Source organism: Saccopteryx leptura, chromosome 4 (assembly GCF_036850995.1).
Source record: "Saccopteryx leptura isolate mSacLep1 chromosome 4, mSacLep1_pri_phased_curated, whole genome shotgun sequence".
In the NCBI taxonomy this organism is placed as follows: Eukaryota; Metazoa; Chordata; class Mammalia; order Chiroptera; family Emballonuridae; genus Saccopteryx; species Saccopteryx leptura.
The window spans coordinates 131,594,956-131,618,849 of NC_089506.1; the positions used below are offsets into that span (position 1 = coordinate 131,594,956).

General features: G+C 39.1%; 1 protein-coding gene across 1 annotated transcript in view; it reads left to right on the plus strand.

Annotated features, from left to right (window-relative positions):
* WDR41 (WD repeat domain 41) overlaps positions 1–23,894 on the plus strand; it is a 58,223-nt gene that overhangs the window by 18,832 nt on the left and 15,497 nt on the right. Inside the window, exons 5-8 of the mRNA XM_066381717.1 lie at positions 6,875–6,937; positions 11,245–11,356; positions 15,034–15,096; positions 22,652–22,762. Of these exons, the coding sequence (XP_066237814.1) occupies positions 6,875–6,937; positions 11,245–11,356; positions 15,034–15,096; positions 22,652–22,762 (349 nt within the window). The remainder of the gene's footprint in view (positions 1–6,874; positions 6,938–11,244; positions 11,357–15,033; positions 15,097–22,651; positions 22,763–23,894) is intronic.

Genomic DNA, 23,894 nt, shown 5'->3' on the forward strand with positions numbered 1-23,894 from the left:
TTGTTTGTCTTCCTGGTATTGAGTTTTACAAGTTCTTTATAAATTTTGGTTATTAACCCCTATCAGACGTATTGTCAAATATATTTTTCCATTGTGAAGTTTGTCTTTTTATTCTGTTCTTATTGTCTTTAGCTGTGCGGAAGCTTTTTAGTTTGATATAGTACCATTTGTTGATCCTGTTTTTTATTTCACTTGCTCGTGGAGATAAATCAGCAAATATATTGTGAGAGATGTCAGAGAGCTTACTGCCTATGTTTTCTTCTAAGATGCTTATGGTTTCACGGCTCACATTTAAGTCTTATATCCATTTTGAGTTTATTTTTGTGAATGGTGTAAGTTGGTGGTCTAGTTTCATTTTTTTGCAGGTAGCTGTCCAATTTTCGCAACACCATTTGTTGAAGAGGCCGTCTTTCCTCCAATGTATGCTCTTACCTCCTTTGTCAAATATCAGTTGTCCAAAAAAGTGTGGGTTTATTTCTGGGTTCTCAGTTCTGTTCCATTTATCTATATGCCTGTCCTTATGCCAGTACCAGGCTGTTTTGAGTACAATGGCTTTGTAATATAATTTGATATCGGGAAGTGTGATACCTCCCACTTTATTCTTCCTTTTCAAGATTGCTGAGGCTATTCGTGTTCTCTTTTGGTTCCATATAAATTTTTGGAATACGTGTTCTATATGTTTGAAGTAAGTCATTGGTATTTTAATCGGTATTGCATTGAATTTATAAATTGCTTTGGATAATATAGACATTTTAATGATGTTTATTCTTCCTAACCATGAGCGTGGTATATGCTTCCACTTGTTTGTATCTTCCCTGATTTCTTTTATCAATGTTTTATAATTTTCCAAGTACAAGTCTTTAATCTTTCTGGTTAAATTTATTCCTAGGTACTTTATTTTTTTGGTTGCAATGGGAAGGGGATTGCTTCCTTTATTTCTCCTTCTGACAGTTCATTGTTAGTGTATAAAAATGCCTCTGATTTCTGAGAGTATTGATTTTATATCCTGCCACCTTGCTGAATTCATTTATGAGATCCAGTAGTTTTTTGACTGAGACTTTAGGGTTTTCTGTATACTATATCATATCATCTGCAAATAATGATAGTTTTATTTCTTCTTTTTCAATTTGGATGCCTTTTATTTTTTTTTCTTATCTGATTGCTGTGGCTAGGACTTCCAGAACTATGTTGAATAAGAGTGGTGAAATGGGGCACCCCTGCTTTGTTCTTGATCTTAAGGAGATTGCGTTTAATTTTTGCCCATTGAGTATGATGTTGGCTGTGGGTTTGTCATAGATGGCCTTTATCATGTTGAGGTATGTTCCTTGTATTCCAACTTTGCTGAGAGTTTTGATCATGAATGGGTGCTAGATTTTATCAAATGCTTTTTCTGCATCTATTGAAATTATCATGTGATTTTTGTCCTTCCTTTTGTTTATGTGATGAATCACATTGATTGATTTGCAAATATTGTTAACAGCCTTGCCTCCCAAGAATATATCCCACTTGATCATGATGTATGATTTTTTTTCATATATTGCTGGATTCGGTTTGCTAATATTTTGTTGAGGATTTTAGCATCTAAATTCATCAGGGATATTGGCCTCTAATTTTCTTTCTTTGTGTTGTCTTTGCCTGGTTTTGGAATCAGAATTATACTTGCATCATAAAAGGAGCTTGGAAGTCTTCCTTCCTCTTGAATTTTATAAAATAGCTTGAGAAGGATAGGAGTTAGGTCTTCTTTGAATATTTGGTAGAATTCACTTGTGAAGCCATCAGGCCCAGGACTTTTCTTTTTTGGGAGTTTTTTGATAACTGTTTCAATCTCATTTGTTGTAATCAGTCTGTTTAGATTTTCTGATTCTTCCAGATTAATTTTTGGAAGATTATATGTTTGAAGGAATTTGTCCATTTCATCTAGGTTGTCTAGTTTTTTGGCATACAGTTCTTCACAGTATTTTCTTACAATGTTTTGTATTTCTGTTGTGTCGATTGTTATTTTTCCACTCTCATTTCTAATTTTATTTATTTGATTCCTCTCTCTTTTTTCTTGGCGAGTCTGGTTAAAGGTTCATCAATCTTGTTTACCTTTTCAAAGAACCAGCTCCTGGTTTCATTGATCCTCTGTATTGTTTCTTTAGCCTCTATGTCATTTATTTCTGCTCTGATCTTTATTATTTCCTTTCTTCTACTACCTCTGGGCTTCACTTGCTGTTATTTTTCTAGTTCTTTTAGATGCAGGGTCAAGTTGTTTATTTGAACTTTTTCTAGCTTCTTAAGGTATGCCAGTAATGCTATGAACTTCCCTTTCAGGTCTGCTTTTGCTGTATCTCATAAATTTTCAGTTGATGTATGCTTGTTATCATTCATTTCTAGGAATTTTTTAATTTCTTCTTTGATCTCATTGTTAACCCATTTGTTATTTAACAACATGCTATTTAGTTTCCAAGTGTTTGAGTATTTTTCAGTTTTTCTGTTGTGGTTGATGTCTAGTTTAATGCCATTGTGATCAGAGATACTACTCGATATGATTTCAATCTTCTTAAATTTGTTGAGACCGCTTTTGTGCCCTAACATGTGAAAAGAATGTATATTCTGCTGCTTTACAGTGAAAGGTTCTGAAGATATCTATTAAATTGAGTTGATCTAGTGTGTCTTTTAATCTGCTGTTTCTTTGTTAATTTTCTTTCTTGAGGATCTATCTAGTGATGTCAGTGGTGTATTGAAATCCCTTACTATTATTGTATTGCTGTTGATCTTGCCCTTTAAATCCATCAAGTTCTGCTTTATATATTTAGGTGCTCCTATATTAGGTGTGTAGATATTTATAATGGTTATATCTTCCTGTTGGATTGCTCCCTTTATCATTATGTAGTGACCTTCTTTATCTCTTATTATAGCCTTTGTTTTAAAGTCCATGTTTTCTTATACAAGTATTGCTACCCCAGCTTTTTTTTCACTTCCTATTGTGTGAAATATTTTTTTCCATCCTTTTATCTTCAGTCTATGTGCATCTTTTGTTTTAAGGTGTGTCTCTTGTAGACACCATATGTATGGGTCCTGTTTTCTTATCCATGCAGCTACCCTGTGTCTTTTGATTGGATCATTTAATCCATTTACATTTAATGTTATTATTGATATGTAGTTGTTTATTGTCATTTTATTCTTTAAAACTGTATACCTCTTTTGGTATATTCTTTTTCTCCTTTGATCTGTTTACAACAGGCCCCTTAGCATTTCTTGCAGCCTTGTTTTGGTTGTAGTGAATTCCTTGAGTTTTTTTTTTTTTTTTTTGTCTGGTAAGCTTTATAATTTCTTCTTCAGTTTTAAACAATAGCCTTGCTGGATAAAGTAGTCATGGTTGTAGTCTCTTGTTCTGCATTACTTTGAATATTTCTTGCTATTCCCTTCTGGCCTCAAGTGTTTCTGTTGAGAAGTTGGAAGTCATCCTTATGGGGGCTCCTTTGTAGGTGGTAGTCTTTTTTTCTCCAGCAGCTTTTAATATTTTCTCTTTATCACTTAGCTTTGGTATTTTAATTATGATATGTCTTGGTGTAGATTTCTTTGGGTTTCTCTTTAATGGAGTTCTCTGTGCTTCTTGAACTTCTGAGATGTTTTCCTGCCTTAATTGAGGGAAGTTTTCAGCTATGATATGATTGAACAAAGTCTCTATTCCTTGTTCTTTCTCTTCTTCTTCAGGAACCCCTATGATGCGGATGTTATTTCTCTTCAGGTTGTCACAGAACTCTCTTAGAGTTTCCTCAGACTTTTTGAGTCTCTTTTCTTTTTTCTTCTCTGCTTCCATGCCTTTATTTATCTTGTCCTCTAACTCGCTGATTCGATTCTCAGCTTCATCCATCCTGCTTTTAATCCCTTCCATTGTGTTCATTTCTGATATTGTATTTGTCATTTCTGACTGATTCTTTTTAATTATTTCAATGTCCTTTTTAATATTTGCTAAATCTTTATTTAGGTGTTCGTAATGACCATCTATTGTTGTTCTAATATCTTTGAGTATCCTAACAATTGTTATTTAAACTCTGCTTCTAGTAATTTGGTTATATCTGACTCATGCAGGTCCTTTTCTCGGGATTTCTCTTGATTCACTTGTGTTGCATTTCTCTGCCTTCTCATTTTGTCTGTGTAAAGAAGGTTTTAGCCACTGGAATCCACTGGGTGTGACCTGTATGTTACCTAGGTATGGTCTGTCTGCAGGCCCGCCACCCCCTTTGCTGTTGCTGCCTAGGGCGTTTGGGTATGGGCGTTGCCGGTGCTTGCCCACTGGGGCTGTTGCTGTGGTTTCTGCCTCTCCTTTACGGGAGTGGCTGTGATCACGTGCTCGGGTGTACAAGCCTCGGTGTCTTTGGCTTTTGCCCCACTCTGCGGGTGGCATTATGCTCTGCCCTGAGGGCAGGGGTGAGCACCTTTGCTGAGCTGCAGGTCTCTGCCTGATTCTGGGCTTTCACCCCGTCCCTGCAGGAGGAGCCCGCTCATGGGATGGCTGCAAACCTTGGCTCCACAGGCCAGGCAGGACTGCGTGCCCACACTCAGTAGCAGGACTCCGCCTGTTCCGGGCTTTTGGCTCCACCCCCATGGGAGGCGCTGGCTCCCAAGTCAGGCCACAAGCCTTGGTTCCGCGGGCGGGGCAGGGCTGTGCTCCTGCACCCTTGCTGAAGGGCAGGTGGTCACCCTTTCCGTGGCTTCTGCCCTTTCCCCGCAGGCTGGATTGCAGGCGGTCTGCAGCTGGGATTGATCACTTTTGCCTGCCCCCTATTCCCCAGCCGGGCAAAACTGAGCTCACACCTTGGCCTCAGTTGTGTCCAGCCAGCTTCCGCCCTTGCCGACAGATCCATGCTTCTGTGTCACGCTGCCACCTGCCCTCCAGTGAGCCCTCAGCCATGTGGGTGTGTGCGCTGCAGCTCAGACCCTATTACTCACTACTGTAGTCTCGAAAGCTCCCTCCTTCTAAGTGACTCTGCTCTGAGTGCCACGGGAGAGCTTGTTTGGCTGGTGTCCTGCTTCCCTTTGCTGGTATTGCTGTTTCCAGGGGAAATATTCGCTTTAGATTTGGGGAGTGATTTGTCCCAGAGGTTAGGGTGGCTGTCTCTCAAAGTGTTTTCTCCCTTTGCCTCCTAGATTACACTCTCTCCCTGCTACTCCGGTCCTCTCCTCTCTCTCCGTCCCCTGGAGCCCTGGGTGAGTGGTTGTGAGAGAGGTTTTCAGTGCGGTCCCTTTAAGAAGAATCCTGGGTCTGAGAAATATGTCTCTTTCTCACAAACAGTATCCTGTCTTGTTTCCAGCTAAATACTGTCCATATGCCTCTTTTAGGCTCTGGGACTGCAGGCTGGGGCTTTGTTCCTGGGACTCAGGACCTCCCCTCTCTGCTAAACTCACTTCCTGCCATACGAGTCTCTCCTGGCTGCCATTCGCTCCAGGGAGCTGGGAAGCCCTCTCCACGTTCCTGCTTTTCCTACCAGTCTCAGTGTGGTTTCTTCAGTGTTCCTTGGTTGAAGAGTCCTCTTAGTTTAGTCCAAAGTTGGTTTTTCCAGATAATAGTTCTTAAAATTAGTTTGTAATCCACTTTGGTTCTGGGAGGTGGGAGTTGGTACGTCCACCTACTCCAGCGCCATCTTGTCTCTCCTGTTGAATGACTTTGTTGGAAATAATTCTAGGCTGCACTGTTGTTAGTTCTTTTACTCAGGTAAATTCTAAATTAACTCAGTTTTGGCCTTCACTAACTTCATTAATTAAATGCTAGGAGTAGATTTAGCTGGGCCTGTGGTGGCGTATCTGGAACACTGAGGTTGCCAGTTCAAAACCCTGAGCTTGCCTGGTGGGCACATGTGGGTGCTGATACTTCCTGCTCCTCCCCACCTTCTCTCTCTCTCTCCTCTGTAAAATGAATAAATAAAATCTTAAATGCTAGAAGTAGATTTAAAAATATTTCTGTCAAGTGATAATCTTAAAAGTTTGTACAGATATATATATTTATATATTATATATTTGTTATGTAAATGTGTTTTCAGACATGATGTAAAATGTCTATCTTAGCAGAAGCAATGGTGTGAAATCATTAAGTCAAACTATCCTTGGACATTTTATGAAAGGTCCTATAATTATTTTAAATATGTATACAGGTAATAGGACTATACTGTTACCGTCTTTTTTTAAAACCAAGATAATAGTTGTAAATTTTGCCCTGCATGTTGAGAGAGGTTTTAGTAACTATTAACTAATTGATGTGTTTCAGTATAAATACTTTATATTAAATGCTTATTAGGTTATGGTGCAATGTTTTAAAGAATAAACCTTAATTTAAACTGTTGCAATATGTAATGCCTACAAAATTTAATTTCCAGACCATCCTTTCTGTTGGCATTTTCAAATAATTTGGTAGTAAAAGTTACCTCAGATTTACTGTAGATTGTAAGTCTGTTGTGCTAAATTGATGACTCATTATATGAATTAACCCTTTGAACGTTTGAAGTACAAATGTTCATTTATGTCCTCGTGCCTCCTGACCATCTAGAACAGCGGTTCTCAACCTGTGGATCGCGACCCCAGCAAGGGTCGAACGACCAAAACACAGGGGTCGCCTAAAGCCATAAATGGGCTGGGGTCGTGGCCCACAGGTTGAGAACCGCTGATCTAGAATAACTGGAACTAATTTCATTTTTTGAAAAAGAACTCACTCCTGGGGATCAGCGAGCATGAAAAAAACTCACTACTCAAAGGATTAATTTTTGTAGTAGTGTAAACACTAAATATTTATGCTTTATTTTCTATAGAAATGTGTGACATTTGTGATTTAATTATTAAAAAGTTATAAGATTTGAAAATTCTGTTTAGAAATTATTTCTTAACATAAATTTAGGTATGGAATTTTGCTACTGGCAGACAAGTTCAGAAAGTATCATGCTTCCAGTCTACTGTAAAGGTAAAATCTTAAGCAGATATTCTATGTTAATAATCTTTTGTCTGAGAATAAACTGTTAAGTAAGTTCGATGAAATTAGTTTTTGCTTTTTCTGTATTTTTCTGAAGTGAGAAGCAGGGAGGCAGACAGACAGACTTTCGTATGTGCCAGACCAGGATCCACCTGGCATGCCCACCAGGGAGTGATGCTCTCCACATCTGGGCCATTGCTCTGTTGCAAACGGAGCCATTCTAGCACCTGAGGCAGAGGCCATGGAGCCATCCTCCTGGGCTAACTTTGCTTCAGTGGAGCCTTGGCTGCAGGAGGGAAAGAGGGAGATACAGAGAAAGGAGAGGGGGAAGGGTGGATAAGCAATGGGCGCTTCTCCTGTGTGCCCTGGCCGGGAATTGAACACAGGACTTCCACACGCTGGGCCGATGCTCTACCACGGGGCCAACTGGCCAGGGCCGAAATTGCTTTTGTAGGTTTTAAATATTATTGCTTCCAGACATACTTATTTGATTTCTTCTAAGATTAGATTTTTAGAAGTATATATTTTATTATTTTATTTATAAAGCTCATAAAAATCTGGAAATAGACCCTTAGTTTTTGCCATTTTATTTATTTATGTATTTATCTTTTTATTGAATTTATTGGGGTGACATTAGTTAACAAAATTATACAGGTTTCAATTACGCAACTCTACAGCATATCTTTTATGCACTGTATTGTGTGTTCACTTCCCCAAGTCAAGTCTCTGTCATTATTTATTCTCCCATACCCTCTTCCATGTTCCCATACTCCCCCTCTTTCTGGCAAGCCCCACACTATATTTTAAATGCTAGAATGTTTCAAATTTAAATTATAGAGACTTTACTACTTCAAAATTAGAATTAGAGCAAGGGACAAATCCCTATAGCAAGATAAGAAAAAGGCAGTGCCTAGCATGTTTTTAGTAAGCAATTGTAGAAGGAGGCATGACTTGCAGAATAATAACTCTATAGCAGTGGCTAGTTTGTTTCTTTATACATTGAACTGAAAACATGGAGTTATTTGTCCCGCACACTTTGCCTTTTATAAGGTCATAAAGACAAGACATGTCATTTACTTAGTTCCAAAAGGAAACATGGAGTTATTTGTCCCGCACACTTTGCCTTTTATAAGGTCATAAAGACAAGACATGTCATTTACTTAGTTCCAAAAGGAAATTTTATGGGGCTGACTGGTTGTTACTATTACTTAGGTTCATTTATTTTACAATTATTAATTGAGGCTTATTACAGGAAAGGAACTCTGCTGCATATTGGAGAAACAAACTTGGATAACGCTTGATTACTTTGATTCCTACAGAAGAAATTACCTTAAATGTTCTCAGAATGGCTACTGTTTTTCAATAATGTCAGCAAGTTTGGGAAAAGATACTAGGCAAATGAGATGTTTCCTCATTTGCTTGAAAGATAACTGTTTTCTAAATTGGAGCCAACCCTTTTTTATAAAAATGTTAAAAGAATTGTTAATATGTCAATAGTTAATGTATTGAATATTTCATTCTTTTCCTAAATGGCAGCATCTCTGGTAGCCATCTCATGCTACTATGCTCTTCTAATTATCAAGTTAGTAAAGTTTATGATGGAGAAAGTGTCATTTATTGCACGCTTCTATCCAAATTAATGTACTGTCTTTGAAGAAGTCATTTAAGTATTGACTCGATCAAATCTCTCCCCCTTTTAAATTTCTTAAAAAATACTCTTACTTTCTGTCTGAGCTCATTAGGTTTGAAACACATAAATTGAAGTAACAGGAAAAAGAAAAAAATTAGTGTATTGGGGAAATTCCTTTGGTAAGCTGTTTCATGAACTGTTCATTAAAAAGTGTCTAATAAAAGTGTCTTAAAAGCCCTTTAAAGTGAAAGTACTTTTTAAAGGTCTTTTAGTATGGTAGTCAGCTACACATTTATATTTACCCTTATAGGAAAATAGTTAAATTATGGTAGATATGTATGCTAGATCTGATATTTCAAAAAAATGCATAAAGAGCTTAGAAAATTCTGATGTTAAGATGTGAAATAACAAAAGCAGTATGTTATTCTATGCAAAACATTAGCAAATCAAATCTAATAATATATAAAAAGGATTATACAGCATGACCAAGTGAGATTTATCCCAGAAATATGAATTTAGTTTAACATTTGAACAATCAATGAGTGTAATACACCATAGTTAAAATAAAGGACAAAAAAATCATCTCAATAGATGTAGAGAAAGCATCTGAGACGCCAACACCTCTGATAAAAATACTCAACAAACTAACAATAGATGAGGACTTCCTAAACCTAATAAAGATCATCTATGAAAACCCCGCAGCTAACATTGTATATTAATGGTGAAAGATAATACTTTTCCCTTAAGATCAGGAACAAACAAGGATGTCTACTCTTGACATTTCTATTTAATGTTGTATTGGAGGTTCTGACCCTAGCCAATTAGTCAATAAAAAAGAAAAGGCATCCACATTGGAAAGGGATAAATAAAGCTACCGTATTTCCCCATGTATAAGATGCACCCATGTATAAGACACATCTTAATTTTAGGACCCGAAATTTGATGAAAAAAAAAGTTTACATAAAGTTATTGAGCTTAAAAGTGTTTTTTTTTTTTTATTTTTTAATTCATTTTAGAGAGGAGAGGGAGAGGCAGAGAGAGAGGAGAGACAGAGAGAGAGAAGGGGGGGAGGAGCTGGAAGCATCAACTCCCATATGTGCCTTGACCAGGCAAGCCTAGGGTTTCAAACTGGTGACCTCAGCATTTCCAGGTTGACGCTTTATCCACTGCGCCACCACAGGTCAGGCCGAACTTAAGTTTTATTCATCATAAAATTCATACAACTTAAAATCACTATCAAAACTCCCATCCATTAGCTTGTCCTCATTTGTGTCTGATGACCAATCACTGTCTTCAACAATAAGTGCCAAAAGAAGTGCGAAAAAGCGGGAAATGCAAGTAAAAAAAAAAAATTATAACCACTGTATAAGACGCACCCAGTTTTTAGACCCCAAATTTTTTGGGAAAGTGTGCGTCTTATACATGGGAAATATGGTAGCTCTGTCCACAAGCAACATGATCTATATTAGAACCCTTATACATTGCTGGTAGGATTGTAAAATGGTATAACCACCTTGGAAAATAGTTTGACAGTTCATAAAAATTTTAAATAATCATTTGACCCAACAATCTCACTATTAGGTATTCCCAGGAGAAATTAAAATGTATGTCCATACAAAAACATGTACTTAAGTTCTCATAGCAATATTACTCATAATAGCCACAAAATGGAAACAACCTAAATGTACACCACCTGGTGAAAGGATAAGATGTGATGTATTCATAGGAATATTATTTGGTAATAAAAAGGAATAAAGTGAATGTTAAAAATTTGACAACTGATCCTTAAATTCATATAGAACTTGGGTAGGACCTCTTGAAATGTAAACTACATTGATTATTTTTAACCTTTATCATTCCATCATTTTTAAAAGCAGTCCACCCTCAGCCCAGGCAGAACCTTTTCCTTTTTGTTTTTATTTCACTTGTTCTTGCCCTTGTGCTCACTTGAGTCAGTAGGTGAGAAGAGTACTATTAAGGTGTGGACATTAAAGTACTATTAAAGGAAAAGGATTTCCACAGACCTTGAAAGACTTACTTTCCTTAGTCAATACTTACAATATTAATTTGAAAGTATAAAAACTAAGGTCATATTTTTAGTTTCATTTAGAAAGCAGTTTAAAGCCTTATGTATTTGTTGTCTATTACTGAATAACAAATTATCTCAGAACTTAGTTGTTTGAAACAGTAAATGTCTCACAGTATTGTGGTTAGGAATAGAGCACCTTAGCTGGATGGTTCTGGCTCAGTGTCTTATGATGTTGTCATATGAGGGCTTCACTTCCCATCTGAAGGTTGGGAAGTTCCTAGGGGGCTCACGTGCTTGGCATGTAGTGTTGGTGGTTGTGCAGAGGCCTTACTTTCTTGCCTTGTAGGTCTTTCTCCATATGGCTTCTTGTGTGTGTTTGCCCTAGAGTGAGTGATCCAAGAGCAAGGAAGAAGCCACCATCTCTCTTGTGTCTTAGTCTTATGTCACACACCATTCCTTCTGCCAGCCACATTCTTGTCATTTGAAGCTAGTTACTTAGTAGAGCCCACACTCAAGGGGAGGATAATTAAGCATCACCTCTTGAAGGGAAAGGTTATCAAAGAATTTGGGATATATTTTAAAACCACCAATGAATGTATGAACTTCTAAACTGACATACGTTTCACATAAATTTTGCAGTGTTTAACTGTTCTTCAGAGACTAGATGTTTGGCTTTCTGGTGGGAATGACCTATGTGTGTGGAACCGAAAACTAGAGCTCCTGTGTAAGACCAGCCACCTTTCTGATACAGGTAACAAACAAAGCAAGGTAATTGTGAACAGCAGTTGACAGACTCTAAAAGACACAGTGAATTTCAAAGAGACTTTCCATAAACAAAGGGTGTGGGTGTAGTTTTCTTTTCAGTTTTATCATGAGATTGCAGCAGTTCACTCACACCGTCAGGCTTCATTCCTAATTCTAGATCTCTTGTTAATTCCACCACATCTGTACTTACTTCCTCCATGGAAGTCTTGGACCCCTCAGTTATTTAAGAGAGCTAGAATCAACTTCTTTCAAACTTCTGTTAATGTTGATATTTTGACCTTTTCCCATGAATCATTAATGTTGTTAATAGCATCTAGAATGGTGAATCCTTTCTAGAAGGTTTTCAATTTATTTTGCTCAGATCCATCAGAGGAATTACTATCAATGGCACCTCTAACCTTACAAAATATATTTCTTTTTTTTTCTTGACAGAGACAAAGAGTCAGAGAGAGGGACAGATAGGGACAGACGGACAGGAAGGGAGAGAGTTGAGAAGCATCAGTTCTTCATTGCAGCACCTTAGTTGTTCATTGATTGCTTTCCCATATGTGCCTTGACCTCGGGGGCTACAGCAGAGCAAGTGACCCCTTGCTCAAGCCAGTGACCTTGGTCTCAAGCCAGTGACTTTGGGGTCATGTCTGTGATCCCATGCTCAAGCTGGTGAGCCCGTGCTCAAGCTAGTGACCTTGGGGTTTTGAACCTGGGTCCTCTGTGTCCCAGTCTGATGCTCTATCCACTGCACCATCGCCTGGTCAGGTCAAAATGTATTTCTTAATAAGATGTGAAAGTCAAAATTACTCCTTTATCCATGGGTTGCAGGATGGATGTTGTGTTCACAGGCATGATAACAATAATAATATCATACATCTCCCATCAGAGTTCATGGTGACCAGGTGCATTGTCAGTGAGCAATAATATTTTAAAAGGAATCTTTTTTTCTAAGTGGTAGGTCTCAACAGTGGGCTTAACATATTTAGTAAACCATGTTGTAACAGATGTGCTGTCATTTAGGCTTTGTTGTTCCATGTATAGAGTACAGGCAGAGTAGAGTTAGTATAATTCTTAAGGATCCTAGGATTTTCAGAATGGTAAAGGAGCATTGGCTTTAACTTAAGCCCATCAGGTGCAGTATCCCCTAATAGAGTTAATCTGTTCTTTGAATCTTTGAAGCAAGGCATGAATTCTCTCTAGCTGTGAAAGTACTAGATGGCATCTGCCAGTAGAAGACTGTTTCATCCACATTGCTAATTGTTTTTAGTGTAGCCACCTTCATTAATTATCTTAACTAATCTGGATAATTTGCTGTAGCTTCTACATCAACACTTGTTGCTTTACCTCATACTTTCATGTTATGGAAATGCACTGCCTCATCTCTCAGCCTCATAGAATAGAGGAGAGTTAGGGCTCTTCTCTGGATTAGGTTTTGGCTCAAGGGAATGTTGTGCCTGGTTGGATATTCTATGCAGACCACTAAAACTTTCTCCATATCAGCAATAAGGCTGCTTGGCTTCCCTGTTAATCATATGTTCACTGGAATAGCACTTTTAATTTTCTTGAAGAACTTTCCTTTGCATTCATAACCTGGCTATTAGGAGAGGCCTTTGGTTTTCGACATGCCTTCCTCACTAAGTTTAATCATTTCTAGCTCTTGATCTAAAGCGAGAGACCTGTGACTCTTCCTTTCACTTGAACACATAGAGTCAATTGTAGGGTAATTAGTTGGCTTAATTTTAATATGTTGTATCTTAGGAAGTAGGAAGGCCTAACAAGAAGGAGAGAGGAACAGCTGGCTGGTCGGGTAGAGCAGTCAGACATATACGTTTATTGGTTAAGTTTGCATCTCATATGGGTGCAGTTCTGGCACCCAAAACAATTACAATAGTAACATCAAATATCACTGACCACAGATCACCATAACAAAAATAATAATGATGAAAAAGATCAAATATTGCGAGAATTACCAATATGTAACACAGATACACAGTGAACAAATGCTGTTGGAAAAATGGTGCTCATAGAATTGCTCATTGCAGGGTTGTCATACACTTTTGATTTGTAAAAAAACATAATATCCATGAAGTTCAATAAAATGAAGTGCAATGAAACTAGTAATGCCTGTAACTATGTTATGAAATATTGAAATCAGGTCTAAAAATCTATTATATGTTAATAGAAACAACCGCTAATAATAATGATTGCATTTTATCTTTATTTTGCAAGTTATCTTTGAGAACTGTACAGTAAGTAGTCAGAGTAATGCAGTTTATCAGTGACTCAAGATGGCAGAATCCTGAGAATTTGATAGAATCTATTGGAAAGCTTTGAAAAGGCTACAATGTTACCATTGGTGAGCTTTTTGAGATTTGGGTTTTCCAGGTAGTTGGGGCCAGGTAGTTAGCACTGCTTGTTATTATACTTATCTGATGAAGCTCCTTTCATAAGCTGTGCTTGATTTAGGGGGGCTTTTAGGGGGCATTATTTCACATTTGGAAATAAGCAAAGCTAATCTCAGTATGATTCAGTGGAAAGAGCCTTGGACTAAAAGATAGGACATCCATGACCTTTCCAGTAATATGTTCTGTGATTCTTTGTATTAAATTGCTACTTCTGATTTATTGAGTTTCCATTATTTTCACTTCACAAATGATTTGATAGATTTTTTGACAAACTGTTTTTTGCATCTAGAATAATTCTTCTTCCTCCCCCTCCTGTGCTCTCTTTCACTTTTTTATCTTGTACTGCTAGCTCGTCCCTTTGCCCTACTCTACCATCACTTCCTCTGCCTTGATCTTCAGAAATACAAAACATCCTATTAAAACTGCCTTATGCAGAGAAAAGATTTTAGAGAGAATTATTCCCCAAGTACAAGAGTGTTAGTCTTTTGATGGGTGAGAAGGTAAAGCAAATGAGTAGATTATTTTCCAAATTTGTATATATGTTATAAATTATATATATATATGTTACATAAATATATAATGGAAAAGTGAACTTTAATGAACAGAATTTTTTGTCTACATATGTGGTCGTTCTGAATCTAATACATCAATTATTTAATTTTTACTGACAAAAGTAGTAATTGTAACATGTTACAGAAATTATGGTTACCCTAAAATCATTTCATGGGTAAGCTATAAAAAGCTTATATTCAGAACTGCATATTTAACTAAATAAGTTAAATGTGGTAGAATGTTGAATCTGATTATTCCAGTAATACAAGGAATTTGTAAATGTATTAATTGATTATAAACATGCTATTTAAAAGCCACCTTCTGAGCTGTTGACTTTTGGCTTACTTGTTTACTGCCAAGGAGTCCAGTCGGGATTCTTAAATTTACATTAAGGATAATGCCAATTTTACATCTCATTTGAGCTAACTACCTTGTAAATGGTGATAGTGATTATCTTAAGGGGTCCCTGATAAATAAGGTCACCTGAAGAATAAGAATGTTCATAGAGTATATCCTACCCTTGTAGATCAATAATGTCTTCCTAATCTACTTTTCAAAAGTAATTTTTCACGTATAAACAACGAAGTGTGATGTAGCAAATTGTGTGTGCTTTATTGTGACTCCTCCCTTTATAGTAAATGACATAAAACTGAGAATGTTTTTGATATAATCCATGAAGAAAATAATTTGATCTTTGTTTTATATATTTTTTAAGAGATTAGTGCTTTGATTGAAATACCTAAGAACTGTGTTGTGGCAGCAGCTGGCAAAGAACTGAGTGAGTATGACTCCTTTTTATTTTTTTCATTTAAAAAACATTTTAAAGTAATATATACATTTTGGAAAGACTTGTTAGTATTTTATTTAAGGGACATCTTCCCCTTCTTGGCCTCCTGGGATTGTTGAAGTGATCTGAAGACCTAGAAATTTTCAAGATGTAAGGTCAGTTTTTGTACTACCTTAGTTCTAACACAGCAAGGAGGGCAAGGTAACCCCACTCCTCTTATGCCAAAGAAGGTCATTTACGTTCCACGGTCCTTTCTGTTACTGATTCATACTCATGCACTTATTTAGCAAAAAATTTAACCACCTAGCCTGATTGGTGGTGGCGCAATGACTAGACTCGGAGCATTGACCTGGCATGCTGAGGTGTTAGATTTGAAACCCTGAGGTCGCCGGCTTGAGCGTAGAATCATCAACAGGATCCCATGGTCGCTGGCTTGAGCCCAAAGGGCGTTGGCTTGAGCAAGGGATCACTGGCTCAGCTGGAGCACCCCAGTCAAGGCACGTATGAGAAAGCTATCAGTGAACAACTAAGGTGCCGTAACTACAAGTTGATACTTCTCATCTCTCTTCCTTCCCCTCTCTCTCCCGTCTCTCTCTGTCATATCTCTCTCTGTCTCTCTCTTTCTCTCTCTGTCATCTCTCTCTCTCTCTCTCTCTCTCTCACACACACACACACACACACACAGACACACACACACACACATGCTAAAAAATAACTATATGAAACAACTGTCAACATTTTGGGAACTGAAAACTTGTGTTGGGAAGGTTGGAGGAGGACAGTTTGGAGAATTTGCCAAGGTAGAAACTGTGGGGTTTCTGCCTCAAGAGGCAGAATGGGGCCCGTTTTCTTTGAGGGAGTTTATGCCATTTCTCTTAGAGTAGTAGTATAGCAGAAGAAAGGGTAGCAAGGGGAATTTTGTAAATGTATTAATTGAGTATGAGCACTTGAAGGCTACTTTCTTAGTTGTTGACTACTGACTAACTCATTCACCACCAGGGAGCCCACAGTGAAAAAGGCCTTTTGTGCTCACTGCCTTGTGAATGGAATTTGGGTGCTAGAACTGAGAGCGTAGACGTGCTACTTAAAAGCTGCCTCTATCCTGTATAATTTTTCTGATGTAGCCCAGACAGCATTTGAAATTACTTGTGCTGCTTCTCCCAGAGACCAGCCCTGAGGTTCTGTGACCATCAGGTAGCATGTTTGCAAATGCCAGTGAGAGATGCGAGCTGGGTGCTCACCATTCCTCGCGGCAGCTGTCCGCAGGCTGCAGTGCTGTGCAGCTGTCCGCAGGCTCCAGTGCTGTGCAGCTGTCCGCAGGCTGCAGTGCTGTGCAGCTGTCCGCAGGCTCCAGTCCTGTGCAGCTGTCCGCAGGCTGCAGTGCTGTGCAGCTGTCCGCAGGCTCCAGTGCTGTGCAGCTGTCCGCAGGCTCCAGTCCTGTGCAGCTGTCCGCAGGCTGCAGTGCTGTGCAGCTGTCCGCAGGCTGCAGTGCTGTGCAGCAGAGTCTCTCTGTCCTCAGCTGACCTTTCCATGTGTAGTACTGTCTGCGAGTATTCTAGCCCTGTGCTTAGCCTGTCTTTTCATAAAGTAATTTCTAAAACATTATACTTTTTAGTTTAGTTTTTTACTTTTCCTTCCTTGCAGAAATTTAGTTTTCCCATGTTCTCCATTGAGCTGGAATGATGCTTAGCTTTTCTCCTTGCCTTTCTTCTCTTGTAGCTGATCAATCACTTTGCATTTTTCTGTTTTTTCTCTAACTCAGTGGTTCTCAAATTTTAGTGTGCATTAGAATGACCTGAAAGGCTTGTTAAAAACAGATTACTGGGCCTTCCCCCTAGAGTTTCTAATTCAGTAAGTCTGGACTAGAGCCTGAGCTCTGCATTTCTTTTCTTTCTTTCTTTTTTAAGTGAGAGGAGGGGAGATAGAGAGACAGACTCTCACATGCACCCTGACTGAGATCCACCTGGCAACCTCCATTGGAAGCCAATGCTTGAATCATCCAAGCTATCCTCAGCACCTGGGCCCAATGTTCGAACCAGTCAAGCCACTGGCTGCAAGGGGAGAAAGGAGAGAGAGGGGAAGAGAAGCAGATGATTTCTTCTCATGTGTGCCCTGACTGGGAATAGAACCCAGGAGGTCTGTACACCAGGCTGATGCTCTATTCTCTGAGCCAACCGGCCAGGACCAAGCTCTGCATTTCTTACAGGTTCCCAGGTAGTGCTGAGGCTCTTTGTCTGCAGACCATTCTTAGCAGACTGCTGCTTTAAATTTTGATCTATTTCTGTCTCACTGGTGTTGCTCTATTAAGGTGCTCATCTCCTTTCTTGTTTGGAATGTTGCATTAAGTCTCCCACTTACCTTTTTTCCTCTATATTAGTGCTTGTCAAATGCCTTCTGTTCCTCTAGCGTAGTGCTTCTCAGATACATTCTTCAGTAAATAGATGCTAGAGCTATCTATCTAAAATGTAGGCCACTCCCCTGCTTAAAAGCTTCAGTGACTTCCTATTGCCTAAAACAGTCATTTCTAGACTTCCAAATTTCTGACTCATTCAAAAGTTCAGTTTTGGAGGTCAACATAGAGTTGTCAAATTTTTATTTTGCTTACTAAAAACAATAAAAACTAAAACTAAAACCTATCATTTACCACTCTCGTTTTGTAAAAATTACTTTTTAACAACAAAGTATAAGGAACATGATCTCAGAAAAAAAGAATAGGACTTTAAATTACATGTATTTACTTTTATGTAGCCCTTATTTTTTTCTTATTTTTGCCCCAGATGAATGAAGTCATTGCCCTAGATCAGGGGTCCCCAAACTTTTTACACAGGGGGCCAGTTCACTGTCCCTCAGACCGTTGGAGGGCCGGACTATAAAAAAAACTATGAACAAACCCCTATGCTCACTGCACATATCTTATTTTAAAGTAAAAAAACAAAACGGGAACAAATACAATATTTAAAATAAAGAACAAGTAAATTTAAATCAACAAACTGACCAGTATTTCAATGGGAACTATGGGCCTGCTTTTGACTAATGAGATGGTCAGTGTGCTCCTCTCACTGACCGCTAATGAAAGAGGTGCCCCTTCCGGTAGTGTGGTGGGGGCCGGATAAATGGCCTTAGGCGGCTGCATGCGGCCCATGGGCCGTAATTTGGGGACCCCTGCCCTAGATACAGTGATTGGCAAACTCGTTAGTCAACAGAGCCAAATATAAAGAGTACAACGGTTGAAATTTCTTTTGAGAGCCAAATTTTTAAAACTTAAACTATATAGGTAGGTACATTTATCAAGGTAGCGCCTGCACGTGGTATTCTGTGGAAGAACCACACTCAAGGGGCCAAAAAGCTGCATGTGGCTTACGAGCCATGGTTTGCCGACTAGGGCTAGAAGATCAGTGTAAGTTCATCACTACCTACCCTGAATGATAAAGTCCAAACCTTTCAACATGTTAAATCAGGCCCTCCATTACCTTCCACCTGCCTCTTTTAAGTCTTATATCACTTGCTTGTCAATAATGAATGTGTGGATTCCCCAACCTGAGGTGTTTCTTACCTTTATGCCTTTATTTCTATTCTCACCCTGTATCCGGCTTGTCCTCTTTACTCTTTGTCCTCTTTGATCTGGATAATTTCTACTCTTTTTTTTTTTTTTTTTCAGTGAGAGGAGGGAAGATAGTGAGACAAACTCATGTGTACACCCTGACTGGGATCTACCCGGAAACCCCTGTCTGGGGCTGATGCTTGCAGATGAGTTATTTTTAGTGCCTGAGGCAGAGGCTCCATGGAGCCATCCTCAGCGTCTGGGCCAATGTGTACAAATCAGTCAAGCCACTGGCTGTGGGAAGGGAAGAGAGAGAGAAGTAGAGAGAAGGAGGAGGGGAGGAGAAGCAGATGTTTGCTTCCTTTGTGTGCCTCAACCAGGAATCAAACCTCGGGCTTCCCATACACTGGGCTGACACTCTACCATTGAGCAAACTGGCCAAGGCCAGTTCTTATTCTTTAAGAGCTCAGCTCCAGTAATTTTTTTTTTTTTTTGAGGAAGACTTGCCTACCTAATACCTCCCCTTCCAGAAGTTTTTCCACTGTGTTGTCATAATCTCATATCTACCATTTCACATACAACTTTAAAAAATAAGACTTCTATTTACTTCTAGTTCTCTCCTTGCCCTTTCACAATGTGAGCTACTTGGTGACTAGAACTTTCTTATTCATCTTTCTGTTAACAGATAAGAGGTTTTAATTGAATGGATGAACAAATTAGTGCATCAGAATACTACTAAAAGCAACATTAATGCCTCAGCTGAAGTTCGAGTATCATCTAAAAAAGGAAAGAAATGAGCCTGATCAGGTGGTGGCACAGTGGATAGAGTGTCACCTTAGGATGCAGAGGATCCAGCTTCAAAGCCCCGAAGTTGCTGGCTTGAGTGCAGGCTCATCTGGCTTGAGGGTTCACCAGCTAGAGTGCGGAATCACCGACTTGAGCACAGGATCATAGACATGACCCCATGGTCGCTGGCTTGAGCCCAAGGTCACTGGCTTGGGCAAGGGCTGATGGCTCAGCTAGAGCCCCACAGTCAAGGCACATATGAGAAAGCAATCAGTGAACAACTGAGGTGCTGTAATGAAGAATTGATGCTTCTCATCTCTCTTCCTTCCTGTCTGTCTATCCTTGTCTATCCCTCTGTCTCTCTCTCTAGCTAAAAACAAACAAAAAACAAAGAAATGAAAGTTGGTTTTATTCAGAGAGTAATTCATAAAAATATATAATATTCTTTTAAAATTTTTAATTTTTTTAATTTTTAACTTAATTTAATTGTTTTTAGAGAGAGAAAAAGAAAGAGAAACATCAATTTGTTGTTCAACTTATTTATGTGTTCTTTGGTTGATTTTTGTATGTTCCCTGACCAGGGATTGAACCTACAACCTTGATGTATCAGGACAATGTCTAACCAACTGAGCTATCTGGCCAGGGCTAAAAATACGTAGTATTCCTAGAAACAAGGTTCTGCATTTTACTTCAGTGTAATCACAGAGTAAAGAAAAGATATAGTGCTGTTTTTCCTTATGAAAGAAGAAGTTTCATTCCTGTAAATGGAGTGTCTATTTCCAAGACTAAACTGTGCCCATATCCTTGGTTTTAAATGTTCCAATCCAGTTTCTCTTTGGCTTCCTTTCAACAGAAAATATCATTTCTGTGTGCACTAGAAATTATACTTTGGACTGCAGTGCAGAGCTGCAGTGACTTGGAAGCTTTACTAGCTGAGCAGGGCTATCTTGCTGAGACCTTATCCTGATTCAGAAGGCTAAGATTTTTTTTCTTAACCCTTTTTTTTAGAATTCACTATTGTACCTCTTTTGTTTTCTGAAATAATTGACTATTTTGTTCTCTTTTGTTCTCTGAAATAAAAAATACTTATTTGTTTTATTTTCTTGAAGTTATTACTGGTCTATGGAGGCCATATTAATGAACACACTAAACAGATTCACAGTATCTTTAGTACTTTGAAGTTCTTTGTCCAAACCTGTTTTGTAGGTTTCTTTTTCTTGTCAGTATTTCAGGTTATTATCTGTTAGTTTGATTCAGTAATACATTGCTTTTTATTCCACCATCCCAATCTCAATATCATTTGGTAGTAGTTCAACTGAAATCGAATTTTCACACAACTCTGGTAGGTATAAGAAAGAGTTCCCTTTGTGTTGACAGAAAGACCTTTTCCTTTTGACAGCCACAGTTTGAACATTAATGGCTATTGGGATTAAATAACCTTGCTAGAGATTTGTCAGTTGGTAAAAATTGTCCAGAGACAGGATGAAATGTGACACTGACCTATTTTCCATGGAGGGATGTGAGAAAGAAAGAGACTTTAATAATTAGCCCCCACTTGGAAAAGATATGACCTCTGAGACCTTCTTACTTCTAAGGATACTAGTCACTAGTCGGTGAGGATCCACAATACTGGGTAGAGTGGCTTATGGCCTTTAATGTATCTATTATAAATCTGTTTATAAGTCTCACTACCAATCGTAGACTGTGAGTGGTTTAGAGTAGTGACTGGGCCTAATTCACACTAGAAATCTAATTTCCTGGAGCATAGTAGATGTTTAGTAAATATTTGTTGATTGAATCACCCCAGTTTATTTGCTTTTGTGTTTGCTGTATTGATTAAAGTTAGAATTTATATTAGTTTAAATAAAACTTTATTAAGGTCAGGTAATGAATAAAGCAACACATTGAAAATTTGTAGTCAAAATAACTGTGTGGCACACAAAAATTACAAGGCATAACCTCAGAGTATATAATTTAATGATGTATGCCTGGGTATAAAGAAAAGTTTAAAAAAATAAAAGCAGCTGATGAAGTCTTCTTTGAGTTGAAGTTAAACATAAATTTATAGCTTGTTTTGTAGCGGTGCTCACTGGCCTGGGAATGTGAGCAGAGAGAGCTGACGGTGGAGATGATTCAGGAATGTAGGCCACTGGCTAGGAAGAGAGGAAGTTAGGATGGCCAGACTGCACTGCAGCCCTGGAAAGGACGGGCTTCATTGCTGATAGTGGAACTAGAAGAGTTTTTTGTTGTTGTTTGTTTGTTTGTTTGTGAGAGGAAGGGACATAGATTCCTGCATGCACCCCATTCAGGATTCACCCGGGAACCCCTGTCTGGGGCCAATACTTGCCCCAACTGAGCTGTCCTCAGTGTCTAGGGTCAATGCTCAAACCAACTGAGCCACTGGCTGTGGGAGGGGAAGAGGAAGAGAAGGGGGAGAGGTGGGGAGAGAAGCAGATGGTCACTTCTCCTGTGTGCCCTGACCAGGAATTGAACCTGGGACTTCCACACATTGGGCTGACTGATGCTCTAGCCACAGAGCCAACCTGCGAGGGCCAGAAGAGTTTTAATGAAGGAAAGGAGTTCTAAGGACAACTTACTTGGGGTTTTAGTAGATCATTTCAAATATTTCAAGCATTTGAAAGAAATATTTTAAAGGTTTTTGTTTTTTTGTTTTTATTTTTCTGAAGCTGGAAACGGGGAGAGACAGTCAGACAGACTCCCGCATGCGCCCGACAGGGATCCACCCGGCACGCCCACCAGGGGGCGATGCTCTGCCCACCAGGGGGCGATGCTCTGCCCCTCCAGGGCGTCGCTCTGTTGCGATCAGAGCCACTCTAGCGCCTGGGGCAGAGGCCAAGGAGCCATCCCCAGCGCCTGGGCCATCTTTGCTCCAATGGAGCCTTGGCTGCGGGAGGGGAAGAGAGAGACAGAGAGGAAGGAGAGGGGGAGGGGTGGAGAAGCAGATGGGCGCTTCTCCTGTGTGCCCTGGCCGGGAATCGAACCCAGGACTTCTACACTCCAGGCTGACGCTCTACCACTGAGCCAACCGGCCAGGGCTGAAAGAAATATTTTAAAGAAATATGAATAAAGCTCCCTTTGGAGATGGATTTTCAATATTTTAGAAATTTCTAACTTAATGAAATGCTGACGTTTTGAGCAGAAGTAAAATTTTATCTTCTTTGACCATTTTAATGAAACTTTATCTGTCTTTTCATTTAGTAATTTTCAGGTTGGTAGCACCCACAGAAGGATCACTGGAATGGGATATTCTTGAAGTTAAACGCCTCCTTGATCACCAGGATAATATTCTCTCATTGGCTAGTGTCAATGGTAAGTTCATTGTGTACATGTTTATATTATGTAAAATTTTGTACTTATTAAGATAACCTGGTTGAGTTTCAGTCTTGTTTTTGGAGGGGATTTCCAGAATTATCATTGTTAAAATAATACTTTTGATTAGTAGGGATTGGCAATCTTGTATACTTGAAAGTCAAGCCAGTGGAACTGGTCAGTTTCATGGATTGGTAGGGTAAGATTTAGGCACAAGGAGATAGAATGAGGCAGAGAGGAGAGAGGGAAGAGAGCATTGTCTCTCAGGCTCTGTGGCATGATTGTCATAGGCTGTAAATACTAATGCTTAGTAGCATTTTGGCATTTTTGGCAAGTGGTTCTGGCTAGTTCTTCTTTTGTAGAACACACAGTATGATATTACACAGCAGGTTACACAATCACAGTTGAATGAGCAGGATATAAGGCAGTTGTTTTCATGATGGATGACTCTCAGAAAATAATACCAAACTAAGGTAAAGATCTGCAGAAAATGGGAGTTTTGACTTGCCAGACATCCTATTTAGCTTCATAATGATTTAATATCTCCTGTGAGCTGAAGCTGACATTAGATGTCAGGATAGGATCCCAATTTACAAAACCTGGGATTTACCTAGTTCACTTTCAAATAAAGTGACATTTTATATCATCAGAGTTGTTCTGAGTGATCTATGTTCCTAGGTCAGTTGAGAGGCCTCCTGGGTGGCTTTACTTTGATAGTCTGAAGCTGACTGTAGGAGACTCCTATAAGGATGCCTTGAATAGGATAGTAGGAGGGGACTGTCCTGTACCCCTGACCTGAGACCTGGCTCTTTTTGAGCATAAACATGAGGCAAAGGGAAAGAGACACAGGCTCCTTAATAGCCGTCTTCTTGTACAGTCCAACTGCAAGTCTTTCTAGGGACCGTGATTGTCCATGGTGATAGAAGTTAACAACATTTGGACCACTCCTTTATTTTTCTCTGGGGGTTCTTTTCCTCTAGCCATGGATGGCAACACAAAAGGCCAGTTCTTATCTGGAAGACCCTCTGGCATTGAGCCATGAGCTCCAAGGCCCCAGAGCTGCTGAGAGAAGCAGCACTGTGCTCTGGCCCATTACACTGGTCATGCCTGGTTGTCTCATGTTAGTGGCGAA